This window comes from Chionomys nivalis, chromosome 6, assembly GCF_950005125.1.
Source record: "Chionomys nivalis chromosome 6, mChiNiv1.1, whole genome shotgun sequence".
Lineage (NCBI taxonomy): Eukaryota > Metazoa > Chordata > Mammalia > Rodentia > Cricetidae > Chionomys > Chionomys nivalis.
Window position 1 is genome coordinate 43330181 of NC_080091.1, and position 19675 is coordinate 43349855.

The window sequence follows — 19675 nt, forward strand, 5'->3', positions numbered from 1 at the left end:
AGGGGTTTATAAAATGCTCCCAATGTGGGCATCTGCATTTCTTGGCATTGCAAGACTCCCCTGGAGGAATTTTCATAGTTTGGAATCTAGTAACCCTACAAGATCTGAACTGCTCATTCTTACATTACAACGATTTGCAGCAAAGCTCCACAGTGCCCTCAAGTTAAGTGTTTGTAGAAGACTGTAGCTGCAATGTGAACCAGGCTGGGCAGAAAGACTTTCCCTACTGCCAAAGGAAACATCCAATGGAGTGTGTTTCTCCTGTGCTCCTGCCTAGTTTATAAGGATTCTTAGAGGTTTAAGGGAGGCTTGAGAACACAGGGACGTGTGTGCACATGTGCGCATGCGCATGTACATAACTAAGTCCCCTAGGTCAATTCTTCGTTTATAAAATAGGGAAAAGTTTTCTTGATGTTTGAGCTTGGGAAACGATATCCCAAAACATGTTGCTTTCACGTGGTCTCAATAACAAGGTCTTGCTGCTGTTCCCTGCCCCATTTCTCTGTCATCTTTGTCCCTCCCCATCTCCTCTTCACAAGGGGCTATCTCTAAAGTGCCTTCATCTGACTAGAAAACTTCTTCCAAAAGAGATGGAGTGGCCATAACCCCCTCCCTGGGCATCTTGTGTTGTAACCACAGAATCCTGGTCACTAGTGAAAAGGGGCTGGAGTAGTCAGCATGATCAAACAGGCTTGCATCTTCTCTAGGGCAGCTCTGAGGTTATCTGAGGGACCTGTCAGCACAATGAGATCATAGTCCCTGGTAAATTCCTGCCCCTTGCCTGCCAGAGTCCCACGAAACTATCAACAGTTATTCACTTGCCCCAAGGAACCACCTACCCCTGTCAAAATCATCTGCTCCCTTCTCAAGCTCCCTTTGTCACGCTCCCTGTATCATGTTGCTTTTTTCATGACCCCTTCTCATGACTCCCTTGCCATGGTCCCCTCTGGAGAAGGGTGTGTGTGTTTCTGAAGCACCCTGGGTGGCTGACTAATCCTTCTCTTGTATTTCCCCATTGAATCATTTTTCTCAACACCTGAGAGAAGCAGGTGGAGGAAGGGATCACTTGGCTTCACAATTTGAGAGGGTACCGTCCATCATGGTGGAGAAGGCATGGCATGGCAGAGCTGTCTGTGGCTGGGACTTCTTGGGTCTCCATAGACTAGAAATCAGAGAGCTCAAGCCAGAAACAGAGCCATGTAAACCCCAAGCTCCACCTCCTAAGGGCCTACACCTGCCACATAGGTCCCCTATCCCAAAGATTTCACAATATCCAAAAAACTGCAATGCAGAATAGAGACCAAGTGTTCAAATTCATAAGCCTGTGGGGGTCTTTTCAAGGTCAGTTCCTAACATCAGACTGGAGAGGTGGCTCAGTCAACAGAAAGCTTGCCTCACACGTATGAGAACCTGAGTTTGGATCTCCAGAACCCCACAAAAGCCAAGCATATGGGTGCATGCCTGGAGTTCCAGCATTGGTAAGATGGGAGGCAGAGACAGGTGGGTCCCTGGAAGCTTTGTGGCCAGCTAGCCTAGCCTACTGAAGCTCACACCAGTGAGAAACACTGCCTAAGAGGTGGAAGACACCTGAAAACTGACACCCAAGGTTGTCCTCTGCCCTCCACACTCACTCCATACACACACATAGCCACGCCCATACACATGAATTCACAGAGACACAGCAAAACTAGACCACCGGGGTTAGGAACATATGGGAAGGTGTGTGCCTGTTCTCCTGTCCATCTGTCTCCTCTCCATCTGTGAGGCCAAACCTCATCTGCAGCGCCAGCACACGTTATCTCGATGTATTATGGCAAGCTTTGGAGACAAGTGCCCAACAGAGAGCCTGCCAGGGGCTAAGCAGCCACAAATGTAGGCTGGCTTGGTGGCTGTCCTGGTCTGCTTTCTGTTGCTGTGATAAATACCATGACCAAAAGCAACTTTGGAAGGAAAAGGTTTCTTACAGCTTACAGCTTACATCACGCAGGGAAGTCAGGAGAGGAATTCAAGGTGAGAACCTGGCATTAGAAACTGAATCAGAGACTGAGTGGGAGCACTGATTTCTGGTTTGCTTCCCAAGGCTTTCCCAGTTTTCTCTCTCATACAGCCCAGAACCACTAATCACAGCAGGATGGGCCCTTTCGCAGCAACCATCAAAAGAATGCCCCGTACGTTTGCCTACAGGCCAATTTGATGGAGGTATTTTCTCAAGAGAGATTTCCTCTTCCCAGATAGCCCTCGCTTGTGTCAAGTTAACAAAAACTAACCATTGCACTAGCATTAGAAATATTACATGTGCAGCCAAACCTGAAGACCAGAGTTAGATTCCTAGAACTCATGTGGCAGAAGGAGAGAGCTGATTCATGCATGTTGTACACACACACACACAAAATGTAACCAAGAATTATCACCCTCAACAGGACGCTCCTCCATACAGGACATTATGTGGAGGTGGAGATACACTGCTGGTGGTCCCTAGGGGATAGAGACCTCCCCACCAGAGAGCCCTTATCTCCACCCATTACAACCAAGAGGGCAGCTGCTGGGCCTGCAGCCCTGTCTGGCAGCCATGCTGCACACCTCCTGGACGTCAGGAACTGCTCTGAGTACTGGGTCGTTGCTGGAGAACAGGCCAGATGTGGCCCCTGAGCTGGAGGCATTCGACAGCTTTCAGGTTGCTTCCTTGATTATATTTTCCTCGCATCAGCCCTTATTACAAGTGAGAAAGTCATACTTCAAACACAAGCATGAAGCTCCATAGCATGTGAGCATGCATGAGAGCACACGTGTTCATATAACACTTAATTCACACTTTGATGAAATGTGTTCTCATCTTGTAGACTCTGAATGCAAATGTCTTAAAACATCTTTTCCCTCATCAAGCACAACTTCAAGGCTCTGCTGAAAAGGCCCTGGCCCCACTCTTGCCTTGGTCCTTCAGCTTCTGGGTCTGGTTCAACCATCTCCCCAGTTAGAGAGACCCAGCTTTTATCCCACCCATGGCGAAGCGCACATATTCCTCAGCCCTAGTGGCTATTTGGACCTCCCATGGTTAGGAGTGTGTACACAGGGAGAGGACCCTCGAAATATTAGAGGGTCAGCCTGGTGTGCTAGCATACACCGTTAGTCCCAGTACTCAGGAAGCAGAGGCAGGAGCTCCATAAATTCAAGGCCTGCCTGGCCTATATAACAGGTTCCGAGATGCCCATGGTTATATAGAGAAACTCTGCCTCAAAAAAAAAAAAAAAACCAAAAAAGTAAAAGGGTAGCACAAAAACGTCTCCTCAGTGAAGTTGTCCATGGGTGTGAAGGTGTGCAGACATTTATAAGGTCCTTCTGGGATTCTGTGACTGGGTCTGTCTTGATATACATTGGCTTTCTGTTAGTGTAGCAAAATACCTAAGATCATTATTTGAGAGGCAAAGAAAGAGGGTGAGGCTGGTGTAGTGTCTCAGGAGGCTGAGGCTGGAGCATCAGTGCAGCTGAGGTCAGCCTAAGCTACAGAGAAGACCCTGTCTCAAAATAAATAAATAAATAAATAAATAAATAAATAAATAGAATAAAGGAAGGAAGAAGGGAGGGAGAGAGGCAGAGAGGGAAGGAGGGAAGATAGGAAGGAAGGGAGGGAGGGAGGGAGGGAGGGAGGGAGGGAGGGAAGGAGGGAAGGAAGGAGGGAGGGAGAAAGGGAGGGAGAGAGAAAGAGAGAGAGAATCTATTTGTCTGCGTACATGTTTATGTATGTAGACACATGTGTGCAGGTATATATGTGCTTGCATGTGCGCGCGCGCGTGTGTGTGTGTTCTTGTGTGCATTTGTAGATTAACTTCGAGCGGCTTCCTCAATCACTCTCCACCCACCCCCCACTTTTTGAGATTTTGAGACAAGGTCTCTCATTAGCCTGAAGCTTACCAGTTCAGCTAGACTAGCTGGCCAACAAGCCCTGGGGATCTTCCTGTCACTTCCTCTCTGTAGTAAACTTCTATATGGTTGCTGGGAAATCAAACTCAGGACCCCAAGTTTACACAGCCAGCATTTTACCCACTGAGCCCTCTCCCCAGCTCTGTGTTGCCTGTGTTTGAAGGGCAGTTCAACAACGTGGAGACTTCCCTGAAGAAAGACCTGACAAGCACATGACAGGCAAAGTTGTTCTTCAGAGTTAAGATTCAGTCTGGCACACCACCAGGTCAAAACCGTAGCAGCATCTCTATCAGAAAGAGAATTGATGCGGGTGGTCTGTACTTGCAAACAGGCTCAAGGAATTCACTTGACTCCACTTCCCCAGTGCTGGGGTTGCACATGTGTGCCATCAATGCCTGACTCTACTTATTTTTTCCTCCTATGGGTTCTGGAGATTGTCAACTGAGCCATCTCCCCAGCCTACAGCCTTGGTCTTCTATGCAGCGTGAATTAAGTTCAATTCACAAAACACCTTTGTAACATCCATGCTAAGTATGCAGGGTCAGGGAGAGTTCCATGCACTTGGTTCTCCTCAGTGAGGGAGAAAGGTTTGGGGACTCCCATCCTACAAGGCATTTGGGCTTTGTATCTATGCCACTTCAGCCTCCTGCCAAGAGTCAGCAGCAGGCAGAATAGGGCTGACCTGGCCTACCACCTCCTCTGACTCAGAGCTGTGGTGTAGTCTGGGGATTTTATTCCCATCAGGGTGATTGTAAAGACAAAGTGTTGGAAGTAGAAGCCTTCTGTACAATGGTCTTTTGACCCTACCTGACACCCTTTCTTATGCCACCAGCAAACCCCACCCCCTAAAACTATGCCTTCCTTGGAGGGAAGAAAGGAACCATTCAGATAAGTTATTTATAAAACCCAGAGGTCGCCCTTAGCACAGTTCACCATGCCAACAACCTGGAGAGGCTGTGCCAGTTTCTGCAGTGGTCTCTGTCTGGGCTTTCTGTCAAAGATTTAAATTTTTCTCTTTGCTTCCTGCCCTGGGTGTATACTGGCTATGGGACTTCCTGGAAGGCCAGAGGCCAAAACACTCAAAGTGCTTCCCAAGGGAGGGAGCATGGCTTTTCAAAAGAGGCAGCCTGCAGGGGCTGCTAAAGAAGGGGTTCCAGAGCTCTGGGCCAGGGGAAAGTTGAGGGGAAGGTTGGTGGATGTGCTTAAGCTGCAGCTGCAGACCCCATGTGGCCTCTGCATCAGGAGGGGAAGCAACAAAAGGCACCATTCATTCATTCATTCCTCCTGCTGCCCCCCCCCACCCCCGTGTCCTGGGCTAGCACGCCAAGGCCCTGACCCCAAAGCCCTCAGGGTCTAGTGCTTGTGTTTGGTAGTTGGAACTGTGTTTATGGAGTTAGATTACATAAATATAACAGAAAAGCCCTAGTACTTACCCTACACCAGGCACTGATCTGGGGGATTTGGGCATGCGGACTAGTTAGTCCTCTCAAAAGTGCGTGTTTATGATTACAATCAATGGTAAAGGTAGGTCTGAGGCACATTCACCACCCCGATCTAATTGCTGCTCAGTGTGGGATGTGTGCACATGTGTGTGTTGTACCCCAGAAATACACACAACCATTGTGGGTAATCCAGAAATCACAGAAGCTTTTCCAGCTTCTCTCTGGGTCCTGCATGGGGACCAGCGCTGCTGCCATCTTACTGAGAGAACACCAGGAAGCTGCAACCTTAGGAACAGGCAGAATGGGCAGACGAGTGAGGCCAGTTTGTAGCTCAAGGTTTGAGTCTAAGCCTCTAAGTCAAGATTCAAAGTGGTACAGTTATTGTCAGAGAGTTGCAGACCTGGTGGGGTAGAGCTGGTGTTTCATGGGAGCAGAGTCAGGGAAGATGAAAGAGCTCTGGAGATGATAATAGTGACGTCCACGTGGTGCTCTGTTGTCCTCACTGTCCTGGAATGTAAAGGTGGAAGTGTGGTGTGTTTTGTGCCATGCGTGTTTTACTGCAGTGCATTTTTTCCTAGTGTAGAGGAGACAGCACAGTCCTAAGCACCCATCACACTACATAGTGCATATGCTTGGGTCCCTTTTGTTACAGGAGTCAGTAAAGGTAGGACTTCAAGAGCTGGAAAGATGGCTCAGTGGTTAAGAGCACTAGCTGCTCTTCCAGAAGACCTGGGTTCAATTCTTAGGATCCACATGGTGGCTCACAACCACCTTCTGATGGAGTGCATACATTCAGTCAAAACACCCATACACATAAAATTTTAAACATTTATTTTTTTTTTAAAGATAGATGCTTCAGAATAGGACTTGGGTCCCAAGCACCCTCCGAGAGGATGGCACCTATGACAAACACCTCAACCTGTCTGCTCAGCCTGGCAGAGCTGGCCACGTGTTGAGAGGAATATGTTGGGTAAATCATCTGGCTTCCCACAAACAGAGCAAAAAGAAGAGCGATCCAACCTCTAAACACTCTACTGTGAGCTAGGACTGCCCACAAGCATAGTCTGGGTACTCTAAAGACACTGTGCAGGGAGGCTGACTTTGGAGAGGGTCCCTACCCATGCACAGCATGGGAACCCCACTTCAGTCCTCACAACACAGCTTAGGGAGTCTCAGAGATCAAGACCTGCTAAAAGCCCCAGGTCCCCTGGGCGTGACACTGACCACGGCTCATTGTACCTGTGAGCTCCACTCTGGCGGTGTGAACACATGCACAGCCTGTTAACTCCTACTCTTGCTCCCCACCCTAGCAGAGAGAATTCAGTATTCTGATGATCGGGTCCCTTAAGAGCAATCAAACTTCATTTAGAATAGAAAACAATCCCAAAACAGTAAATTAAGCTGAGAAACAAGAAAGCTCAAAAGTAGGCTGAGAACTTACCCAGGGTCACACAGAGCAGTGACCAACTTTACACATTAACTTCCATAGGCCACGGTGCTCAGATGTCCACAGGTTTGTATAAAGATACTTCTTAGACAAGGGTTGTCTCAATTGTAGATTTTGAGGAAAGCAGAATACTTGCCATAAAGTAAGTGAGTCCTTAACCAGTCAGTCCAAAACCCAGATAAAGGCTGAGGCTAGTGAGCAAGAAAGAACTCTGCATCTTAGGTGTTAGCTCCACTCTGGACCTCCAGCCTGCCTACCTACTACCCACTGCTCACCTGCCTACGTACCTACCCACTTGCCTACCTACTGCCCACTGCTCACCTGCCTAACTACCTGCCCACTGCTCACCTGCCTACCTACCTGCCCACTGTGCACCTGACTACCTACCTGCCCACCTACCCACCTGCCTACCTACCTGCCCACCTACCCACCTGCCTACCTACCTGCCCACTGCTCACCGGCCTACCTGTTCTACAAATTTGGGATGTGCCAAGATTCCACAAGAGCATGAGCTAGTTCTTTCAGATCAACCATTCTCAATACATGTGTGGTGGCTTGATTAGGAATGGCCCCCAGAGGCTCATATATTTGGATATTTGGTCATTGGCGAGTGGCACTACTTGAGAGGGATTAAGAGGGGCAGCCTTGTTGGGGGAAATATGCTATGGGAGTGGGCTTTGGGATCTCAAAAGTTCAAGTTAGACCCACGTCTCTCTCTTCCTGCTGCCTATAAATCAGGATGTAGAACTCAGCTACTTCTTCATAATCATGCCTGCTTGATGTCATCATGCTCCCTGCCATGTTAGAGGATAACAGTCTAAACCTCTGAAACTGCAAACAAGGCCCAATTAAGTGTTTTCTATATAAGAGTTGCTGTGGTCATGATATCTCTTCACAGCAACAGAATACTGACTAAGACACATGGGTAGTCAGATTAGCAGATGATAGATAGATAGATAGATAGATAGATAGATAGATAGATAGATAGATAGATAGATAGAATGTTTTTCACTTGTAATATTTAAAATGTTTAAACATGTAAGGAATATGAAAAGCATGTTTTTAACTTGTATTCATTGTAATCATTCACTTAAAAATAGAATGTAACTTTTATATTGTGTGAAAGGTTTTTCTGGGTTATATAAACTGTAAGGGAAAAAATAAAGTTAGTTAGAAAGAAGACATCAAAAGAGACAGAAGGGATACATCTGACTAAAGGTAAGAAAAGAAATAAAGAAGAGAGGAGTTGATAGAGAGAACCTAAAGGTGTGTATGTGTGTTCTCTTTTTTGTCATCCCTAGAACATTAAATTTTGCCCCCCTTGCCGACCCTAGAGAATTAAGTTTTATTCCCTCAGATAGAAAAGTCAAGTTAAGTGGTTCATTTGCCAACTCCATGGACCTCTCTCAGTCCCTGAGCTGCTGAAGGTTGGTCCTAACAGCAGCAATAAAGATAGATGATAGATAAATAAATCTTAGCTAAGTAAACAGACAGATGGAACATGGTTAAGGAGGTAGATGATAGATGATAGACAGGAAGATGATAGATGATAAAGTGATAGATATTGTAAGATGTGGTAAGTGACAGGTAAATAGGCAGGCAGATGAGAGACAATAGAAACAGAGGTCTATAATACATACATCAAACACACATGTGAATCTCCACTATATGCATATCTAGCACATACAGCCTCCAGAAGCTTATGATTGGCAGGAAAACCCATCACCTTCTGCACCATGTCATTGCACAAGGCAATCTACAAGACTATGTGTACCTTCAGGGTGCTCCACCCTGACCTAGATTCAGGAGAGAAGAGACCGGGCATGTCTGCTGGCCAGAACCCACAGAGAGTCCTGGAAGAGAGTGACCACCAATCCAGGGACTTCCCGGTGGCTTCACCTTCACCTTGTCTGCTTGTGTTTGAATGTAGCAACTGAGAAAGCCTAGTGATGACAAGGCCCGTGGTCTCACAGTGACAGGAGTGAGGTTAGAGCTGAAATTGGGATTATCTAAGTCCATGGTCTTTTGCAGAGCTAAAGCAGATCTCTTCTCGGAAGGAGTATGCCTCATCCTCTCTGCGGAAACAGCGCCGGGGGAAATGTTGGGGCAGTACTCATCTTGTGGCCACTGCCCTTTAGAGCCTGAACCCGTGTTTGGGAGCATTTGGAGTTCTTTCTTCCAAAAGATGATGGTTTCATCATTTCTGCCCACAGCAGAGTCCAGTGTTTGTCTTTATTCCTTCACTTGGGACTGGGTGGGTCAACTTTCCACTTGGCTTTGCCAAGAGTGACACAGTCATAGCTCCAAAATGTCCCACAAACATAGGGATGCTGTCGTCAATGGGAGCCCTGTAAACTGCATCCTGGCTGGCTGTAGTTTCTGTTCCCCACCCCAGGAACAACTGACCATCTCCATTAGGATGGGACCACCCACCAGTCACTGGCTCCAGACTCCAATTACAGGACAAGTATGGAGACCCAGAAGTAGCTCTTCGCTCTGGAGGTGGCCTTCAGTGCTGGCTTTGATACAGTGAGCCGTCTCCTGCCCTGGACCCCTTTATCACTGGCCATGATGATCCCTGGCTGGGGATGAGACAACAGGGGAGCACTGATATTGACACGGCCATCCTTTATAATGACCATAGGACAGGAGCCACAGAGAGCACGCGGGACGGATGCTCTGTGTTCCAGCCAAGTTACACAGTGACTTCGTGTTTCTTATGGTCTTCTCAGGACTTTCCCATAACCCCTTGGGGCTGAGCACCTTGGCCACTAACCAGCATCACTTGTTAGAGCATGCCCATCTGAAAAGACAAGAGGAAAGCCAAATGTTCTCCCTCCAGAATGGCTAAGAAGGACCCAAGCCCTGAAAACCTGAGCTCATGAACGAAGAACGCACACTGCCATCACCGGCTTTCTGTAGCTTTAATAAATACCCAAAATCTAGGTAACTTACAAACAGCAGAATCTTATTTGGTTCCTAGTTCTAGAGGCCAAGAAGTCCAAGACATGACACTGGCATCTGTTGTATTGGGGTCTCCCATGATGGAAGCAGAGGGCCCATAAACAGGGTAGAAAGGGCAGTAGACCGGGACCTCTAATCAGCCTATGCATGATAACTAGCCCTGTCCCGAGTCAGGGGCCTTAGTCCATTCCTGAGGACACAGCTTCCATGACTTAGCTCCCCTCTTCATGTGTACAGCAGTAATTATGGTTCACCGTGGCACTTAGAGAGGGCTTCAAAACCCATCTGAAGTTAAACTGAGGGCGGTGTTTCCAGGAGAGTGTTCCTTCTGTGAGCATAATGAACAGTATGACTGCTGTGGGAGAACTGTGCACTCCCACTCCACTGTGACAATAAGGTTTACCTTGAATCAGAAGGCAGAGCTGACCAAAATTAGCTATAGAGGCTTTGAAGGACCAAGCACATAGAGAGAGACACGGGAAGTAATAGAGAGAGGCTTAGGAAGATGTCCAGATGGATTAAGGAAGGAGAGAAAGAGGAGGTCACTGGTCGCTTCTCTGACACTTGACTGATTAATCAGGTTCTAACCCCATATCTGACTCCTAAATTTTATTACTAAAAGAATAATTTAGATAATCATTACATCTGGCATCCCATGAGCGTCATATGTAGCAGTACTTTCTTGTTGGAACCACCAGCTCACAAATAATGATACAGAGACTTATTAATTATGAAAGACTTGTTCTCAACTAGCTCTTATAACTTAATTAACCCATTTAAATTAATCTGTGTTACTTCATCTCATACTCCAATGTGCTTCCTTCGAGTCTGAAGGTGACTCCGCCTTCCTTCTTCTCAGAGCTCTCTCTCTGCCCGGAAGTCCTGCCCCTACCTCCTGCCTCGCTATTGGCCGTTCATCTTTTCTGTTCCATGAATCACAGCACCACATCTTCACACAGCGTCAAATAATCTGTGATGTATGATGACTTCTAGGCCTCCACCTACGCTAGAGACTTTTCTCATCAACCAAATATCTGACAGACACAACCTTGGAGAGGAAACATGCCTATAGTTCGTGGTTTTGGAGTGCTGCAGTCCATTCAACATGGCAGGATAGGCACTACCAACAACAACAACAAAAAAAAAAGCTGCTCAGCCAGGAGCAGGAGCCTGTGGGAGAGCACCTCACAGAGCAAACAAACCAGGAAATGAAGAAGGGACAAGAGCTTGCCACCAGTGTAGACTTCAGGCAGCTAGGCCCCACCTCCTAAAGCAGTGGTTCTCAATCTTCCTAATGCTCTGACCATTTAATACAGTTCCTCATGTTGTGGTGACCCCAACCATAAAATTTCATTGCTACTTCATAACTATAATTTCACTACTGTTATAATTTTTGATGTAAATATCTGATGTGCAGGATATCTGATATGTGACTCTTGTGAAAGGGTTATTAGACTCCCAAAAGGTTGAGAACCAGTGTCTTAAAGGTTCCACAACCACTTAAAGAGTCCCACCTGCTGAGAAACATGTTCAAATATGTGTGCTGAATGGGGACATTGCACATCCAAATGCACAGGCATACACACATGTTGTAGGGAGCTGCGGTGGGCTGCATTCCAGCCCAGCTCCACACGGCTAGCTTTACCTGAAATAATTACACGGAAACTGTATTCTTTTAAACACTGCCTGGCCCATTAGTTCCAGCCTCTTACTGGCTAACTCTCACATCTTGATTAACCCATTTTTAACAATCTGTGTAGCCCCACGAGGTGTGGCTTACCAGGAAAGATCTTAACCTGTGTCTGTGTCGGGTGGGAGAATCATGGCGACTGCCTGACTCGGCTTCTTTCTCCCAGCATTCTGTTCTGTCTACTCTTCCTATCTAAGCTGCTGTCCTATCAAAAGGGCCAAGGCAGTTTCTTTATTTAACCAATGAAATCAACACAAAACAGAAGACTCCCATATCACACACACACATGCCCTCCACATTCCTCAAGTCTCAAAAGGAATGGAGCTGCTGCAAGGCTGGCCAGCGGAACTGGGTTTGGAGCTCTGAAGGACAGGTTTCTGCTGTTACTCAATATGTCAATTGCCTTCCGTGAGGCAGCAGCCTCTCTGGTTCAGTTTCCTCCAGCATGGCCCATGGGAGACTCTGGGAGGCATTGTGTCTAGCAAATACAGGAAGAATCTGCTTGAGAATAAGGCTGGTATCTGCTAAGAGGACCTCAGGCTCTGTCTCTCTGCAACATTCTTGGCAGAAAGGAGGTCCATGCTACAGAGGGGTCTGGACCTCATCTAAGACACTGTTGGGGATGGGAGGCATCTTGGGGAACATACACACCCTGGGATGCCTTATTATTGGAGCAACCTACTGTGTTAAAGGAGTCATGGCAATAAGGGTTTGGAGGGGCTGGGGTAGGACATCCGAAGCAGGTGCAAAGGGTAAAGGGGAAGTGGGTGCAGATATATATAGTGGGTGGAGAGTACCTGGAAAAGACACCTGATGCTGACTTCTAGCCTCCATGTACATGTAAACATATACATGCACATATGTGCATACATACAAACAAACATATATGTGCACATATGTGCATACATACACATAAACATATACGTGCACATAAACGCATACATGCACATAACTGGGCACACACACACACACAGGATGGCTATTTATTCTGGAGGAGGAACCATCCTTGAGAACACAGAAAACACCTCATGCTCAGGACCCAGGGTGTCCTCACACGCACCCCGATAGTCCTTGAACTCCACGGAGGCTCTCCCTTCTCTGCTGTCTTCTCAGGAAGTGGTCTGAGGCACTTGTTCAATTGGGGGGTTCTTTCTATCCGCCCATGTGTCATTTTACAAAGTCTTGCCTGGGTCCCTCTGAGCCTGGCTAAGTACCCTGTCTACCGCTGAATGATGACTCTCAGGGCTCCAACGTCAACCAGGTCTTACCCAGGATCCATGTCCACCATGAGACCCGTCTGCCACTCATTCGATCCATAAACAGGATGTGTGAATTCTGAGTGCCAGACCGAGAAGCCACCCTGGAGCATGGCACTCATCTGAATCGTGAAAGAAGCTCTGCTCACAGTCACACATGGTGGCCTAGAGGAGCACAGTCAGCCTCCCAGGGACACATTTGTCTCCACCAAACACACGCAGGACTATGCATCTGAGCAGTGTAATGTCAAAATGCTGCAGGGGACTTGTTTGGAGCCTGAGTTTGTTTCTCCCTGCACCTGGGTTTGAGATCAGTGTTAACACAGCCAGAAGTACTGGGGTATCTCAAACAGACCTGCAGTCCCTAGCCAGGTAGTGAGTTTGCCATGAGCCACACAGATCCTGCTCTGGGAAAGCCAGAGTGTGCAGACTCCACACCCAGAAGAAAGGAGCTCTTTGGTGATCTGCCCCCAGCACCCCACACCCTTCTGCCCACTGAGCACTGTTTTCCCCAGGTCCCACATCCAAGGTCAACTCTCTGAAGGATTTGGGGGGAACACACTGTTGCCTGCAAAACAGGAAGGGGCAGTTTATGATCCCTACCCAGGACTCTGAACACTGGAAAATAAATGAACAAAATGTCGGGCCTGGCAGACATTGCCACACTGAACCCCCTGTTTACAGATGGGGAACAACCACCAGGTCTGGGGAGGGATTCTCCCACAAACACAGGGCCGGGTATTCATCTTTGTGGCTCCCTCAGTCCTGCCTGCGTCTGGGACACCATGCTCTGTTTCTGTCACTGAGGTCATCAAATGAGCAGCTCAGACAGTCCCCTGGAAGCAGGTGACTTTGGTGCCAGACAGGCCCAGACATAGGCCTGGAGTCCTGGCGCCACTACCCAGTGTCACTCTCCCCCAGGACCTGCTGCTCTCTTGTCTGGGGAATAGAGTGACCCACACACTACGCTGCTACACTGTGACGCATGGCACCTGCTGCTGCTGTCACCCTGATGTGTGCTGGTATCTAGGCAACATGCAGGGTCCTGTGATTCCCACACTCTTTTGGGACTGTTTCCTGGGGCCAAGTCAGGCCTTAGCTGTGGCCATAACATTAGCTCAGAAGTCTTGGGGACTCCTGATTTGACTGGAGTAAGTTCTGCCTGGCCTGGGTAGCATCCTGACTATTTGTCCCTGTGGCCTGAGCATGGGACACTTCTCACTCCATTGTACACGGTGGGAAAGCAAAGATGATTTAAGAAATTGGTCCAAGAATATCACCAGAGAGGACAGAGCCATTCTTCACCTCAGCATCTGAGGGTGGTCTTTCCCTTTCAGTGCTACTTCAGCACTAAAAAGATGGAGTCTTATTTTTCTGTCCTCTGAGAGCCTTGGAGGGGGTTCAGTGACAGCCACACAGTCAAGAGATACAGAGGAAGCCTCTCCCCCAGACCCAGAGCTCCATCCAACAGTCTCCATCCTGCTTAGTGACTTGGGTGTGGATGAGGTACCCAGTCTGCCTGACTCCAGTCCTCCACTTTGTACTGCCCAGCAGACTGGAAGGATTAGGGGCACCCTAGCCCTCCTCTACCCCGAATTCTGTCCAGGAGATCAGTCAGCCTCAGGAAACAGTCCCCCAACTCTGACACCAGACAAGACTTCCTCATCCTGGCCTCTGATCCAATCTCCCATTCTTCCATCCCTTTTCCCCTCTGAGAGACATTTCTGGTAGAAAACTAGTGCCTGTTTCCCTTCTAGGTGCCTCCAGTCCCCCAGCCCTGCACCTCCCCCTCCCATCATTACAGTTTCCTTCTGAAAGAACCCAGTGTCCCAGACCCTAGGGGCGTGTCGTGTCCTTGGTCCCACCCTCCTTGGATGCCTGGCCCTGGCAGGGACACCACAGGAAAAAGGTGGAGAGCCTGGGCTCTGGATATCCCCCCAGCAGCTGTTTAAAGGAGCAGCTGGCCCAGCGGTAGCAGGCACAATGGAACCCAGGACATTGCCTCTGTGGCTGCCGCTGCTGCTGGTGGTGGTCTGGCCTCTGGCAGTACAGCCTGCGCCCCCTACTTGCTACTCCCGGATGCTGACCCTGAGTCGTGAGATCATGGCAGACTTCCAGAGTCTGCAGGCTTCAGAGCCTGAGGTAAGTTCTTCCCTTGCCTCCTTTGCCTTGGGAAGACAGATTGATGATAGATAGATAGATGATAGACAGATGATAGATAGATAGATAGATAGATAGATAGATAGATAGATAGATAGATAGATAGATAGATAGATAGATAGAAGTTTAGGGTTACATAGAACTAAGAATGAAGCTTCTTCTGCCATCAGCCTAATGACCAACAATGAATGCCAAGAATGACACACTTCTTATCTGCTGAAGGACTGTGGGACAATTACTCAGCGCCCTGCCTCAGCTCCCTTCTCTGTAAAGAACAGGGATTATAGCATCTTCCTGGGTGCAATGGTGAAATGGGACTGAAAGGATTGACCACAGGGACGCAGGACAAATGTTAGCCCTATCCTCAGAGGAAGACCCCAGGAACTTGGGGGTGTCCCCTGAGGGGTGCTTCAAAGGAGGGAGAGCTGAGTTGCCTGCTTATCTCTAATAGAAGCAAAACACACTGGACTTCCCTAAGAGTCTGGGTAAACTTCAAAAGTGTTGCTCAGCTGCTTGCACAGGCTTCAAACATAACCCGACGTTCCTCGGGTACTGGGGCTCACATTATCTTAACACTTTGTATTTTCTTTTCAAAAGTTAAATTGCACATATTACTGTCGTGTGATAAAAATGATAGGCTGCAGAACAGTAGGAAAATACACAGGACCAAGAAAAAAAAGTGTTTGTGATCCTGCCACCTAGAGGCCTTTGCTGCTATAACAACGCTCTTCTGCACAAGTTCTTACCTATGGTGGTGGTGAACTGTGTGTTACATTGCGCCAGTGGCTCGGCAAACTGCCTATCAACAATACCATCCGATAAGCTTGTGCTCATTCGTGCGACGCTTCTTTAGACAATTGTCTAAAGAAATGTCCCTCACCATGAAACAGAGCATTTGACGCTAGAAGGTAAGAACAGAGGCTCAGAACTGCAGGGTGGGACAAAGTGGAAGACAACACACTCAATCTTTTGTTTCACAACTGAGGAACTGAGTCACAGAGAAGGAAAACAGCAGCCTAGCTCACACAGAGGTTCATAGAGGGGAGGGCACTAGATAGGCAAGGCTTTGGTCCTGCGCACACACAAGCACACACACACATACACTCACGCCTCTTAATGGTGTTATGTTATATCTTATATACTTTGCTGTGCCTGGCTTTTTGTCCTAAAGCTCTTATACAGATAAACATATAAGAATATGTTTATGTGGGTGTGTAGTCTTCATACAGTTGGGTGCTATAAAATCAGTTTGCATACATGAATGCATTATATCTACAGTACTACGGAATGTCATACGCATGTTGGTGCGTGTCTGGACACATGTGCCTGTATAAAATGGTGTGCTAATTCACAGTTATTGTAAAGGCTATGCTTTGAAGTAAGATTCTTAGAGAACAGGTATCATGATGCAAGATGTGTTGCAGGTGTGGGCCATGGCATCAGGGAAAAAGCTCTGCTGCTATCGACTGGGGGACAGTTGGCAGGGAACAGACTGTGACCAGCTGTCCCATCCACTTGCTTTCTTCCTGCAGGATTCGTGTGTGAGGTACTTGCCTCGGCTCTACCTGGATATCCACGTAAGAGAGTATTGCCTGGTGGGGCGGGACATGGTGGGGGTGAGGTGGGGTGTGGTGGGGAGGTGTTGGGTGAGGCGAGTTGGGGTGGGGAGGGGTTGGGTAGGGTAGGGCAGGGTGGGTGGGATGGGGAGGGGTTGGGTCGGGTGGGGTGAGGCAGGGTGGGGTAGGGGCTATGAACCAGCTTTGCTACTGGCCGAGGGGGCAGCCAGGGAGAGAAGAGGTCTTAGGCGATGTTGGAGGACTCCTGAGCTCAGTCTCTGGTCCCCTGGCTCCTACTTCTCCCAAAGCCCTCTCTTGTCCCCACTCTCAGAATTACTGTGTGCTGGCCAAGCTGCGGGATTTTGTGGCCTCTCCTCAGTGCTGGAAAATGGCTGAAGTGGACACTCTGAAGGACAAAGTGCGGAAGCTGTATACCATCATGAACTCCTTCTGCAGGCGGGTGTGTGAGGCACTCTAGACCCCTTTCTCCTCCTATGGACATCACAGGGAGGAGGGCTGGGGAGAGGGCTGGGAGGGGCCTGGGGGAGGGACTTCCAGTCCCAGCAGACTTTCTGCGACGGTTGTCACCCCTGTTAGGTGAGCAGGATTCAAAAAGGGACCCCTCACCTCCCAAGGCCACAAATGGAGGCAGTGCAGGTGCCTGACTCACTCCCCATTCCATAGACTCTCGAGGCAGAGTAAAAGAGCCAGAGGGAGTCACAGGACCCTTCCTGAAGGAGGAGAGTCTAGGTGGGAGTGAATGCCACCTGAGGAGCTGGTGCTGGGAAGGAAGGGAACAGAAAGCTAACACCGTGGTCCCATAAACCCGCCAGCCCCAGATAGCTATGCCCTCATGTTGACCTTCCCTGACATTTGGGATTTAGTGGCCATCTGGTGACATCAGGGTAAAGGTCCTAATAATTATACCCTTACAGTGTGACCACTCTGTACTGTCTCTCCCTAAGATGCCTAGCAAGGTGACTAAATGTACAATTCTAAATTCCAAGTTCCTTTAAAAAATGCTAGTGTGTGTGTGTGTGTGAGAGAGAGAGAGAGAGAGAGAGAGAGAGAGAGAGAGAGAGAGAGAGGGAGAGAGGGAGGGAGGGAAGGAGGGAGGGAGGGAGGGAGAGAGAGAGAGAGAGAGAGAGAGAGAGAGAGAGAGAGGGAGAGAGAGAGAGAGAGGAGACAGAGAATATGAACGTGTGGCAAGTGGATGCCAGAAGGAGACATCAAGTATCTTGCTGGGAGTCGTAAGCCCCAAATATCCTTCTACTCTGCTCCCCACAGTGCTGGTATTACATGTGCACAACCATGCACAGCCTCTTACATGGGTGCTGAGATTTGAACTCGGGTCATTATGTTTGTGCGGGAAATGATTTTACCTTCTGAACTACCTCTTCAGACTCTTGTGTATATATGTGTGTGTGTGAGAGAGAGGGGGGAGAGAATATGTGGGGGGCACATGTATGTTTCATGGAGGCACCTGCCTGGCTCAGAGTAAGGCCCTCCCCTCCAGAGTCTTTTGCTTGCTGACACTTCGTCCTACGCCAGTCCCTCTTAGTTCCTAAACTCCTTTGGTTTGTGGTGGGAAAGGAAGTTGAAATTAGCAGAGTTCCTCCTGGCATGTGGAGTGCACTGGCTGGGGTAGCTGGAGGAGGGAGCAAGCAGTATTCTACAATAGCTGCATCCATTCATTCTGCCAACCACTCAGCCATCTGTCCATCTGGTCGACCAAATCCTGAGCAAATACCAGTGTGAATGTAAAGAAAAAAAGACACTAGCTCTCCTTGGGGGCGGAGGTGTATTTCTATACACCGCAATGCTCGGGTCATCTTGGAGGGTGACAGGGGCCCTAGTACTGCTCATGGGCCCCAGAGACACCCACAGCGGCACACCTGCTCACTCCTGGCTCGTCTTTTCCAGGACTTGGTGTTTCTCTCAGATGACTGCAATGCTTTAGAATACCCGATCCCTGAGAGCACGGCTCCTCCAGGCTGGCAGAGCTAAGAAAACAGGTGGGCCAGAAGAATGACCCAGAGGCCTGAAGCTGGGCCAGCTGCCCAAAGCAGATTCTCAGCACCCCACGCCTTCCTTTAAGTGCAGCCGTTAGACCTACAACGTGTCTCTCTGCCTTCTGGAACACCAGTTAGAATTATACAGCCAAGCCTGCTTTGTGCACAGGTTGGAAGTCAGCTTACAAGTGTCTCATGGGGCATAAGAGACACAAACAGTAAAGTACACACTGACTTCTCTTTGAGGAGCAAGCAGCTTGAGAGCAGCAAAGCCCCAAGTCTTTGTGGGTGCTTTAATGAAATCATGGGACTATTCTTTCTGGTCACCGCTAAACCCAAAGAGACTTCAACTTTATGCTTCCTTCCCACACAAGCTTTCCTTCCTTTCTCTCATTTTAAGGCATTTTTACTGCTTCTGCAATGTATTTACAAGGCTTTTATGCTGTGCAAAGGAGCCACCCTTTCACTGAAGGGTTATGAAAACCAAATAAATCTTTACTACGAGAAGCGGGAGTGCTGTTGTGTTACCCCAAGGTGGCCTCGGAGGGTTTTCCCCCCACCTTTTTCTCAGAGCACCTGTTATTCCCATGATGCAACTGTTGATTCCTTTCCATCAAGCCCATGTCTGAAACGGTCACACTGGGGTTCCCAGGGGAGAAATTTCCGAGCAGTGTGTTCTCTCCATGGGCGAGCTCCTGATTTCCCGTTCCCACTAATCGCTTTGGGCTAAGTCTTCGTGTTTCTGGATAAAGTCAGCAATGGACCGACGCACTGAGAGACCGGATAATTCCTTAGTGTGGTGAAGGCTGGGTGGCACACAAAGACCTGAGCAGAGTGGAAAGGAATACGGGTAGTGAAGCAGCCACTCGCAACATTCTGCCAGCACTGGAGCTCCTGGCTTCTTCAGCCCTGGCTTGAGTATTCCACCACTGCCTCTACTCACTCTCAGGCCTTTTGACTAAGCCTAGAACTCCCATCAACCCCATTTTCCAGGCCTAAAAACACATTGTCAGTTCTTCTGAGTGTGTAGCTTGCAGGTGTCTGATTGTGGGACTCCTTAGCCTTTGTAATTCCATGGGCCAGTCTTTATTCACATACACACACACACACACCATGGTCTTTGCTTCTCTAGAGAAGCCTTAAGGATACACTGAACCTGGATTTGCATCTCCATCACCAAGACTGATGATTTGAATCTCCATCACCAAGCGTAATTACTAATCAAGCTCA

General features: G+C 48.4%; 1 protein-coding gene across 1 annotated transcript; it reads left to right on the forward strand.

Annotated features, from left to right (window-relative positions):
- Window positions 1-14700: 14700 nt before the first annotated feature.
- Cytl1 (cytokine like 1) lies at window positions 14701-18440 on the forward strand. The gene is made up of 4 exons (XM_057773179.1): window positions 14701-14859; window positions 16410-16454; window positions 16765-16893; window positions 18357-18440. The coding sequence occupies exons 1-4, from the start codon at window positions 14701-14703 to the stop codon at window positions 18438-18440; spliced, it is 417 nt and encodes a 138-aa protein (XP_057629162.1).
- Window positions 18441-19675: the final 1235 nt, after the last annotated feature.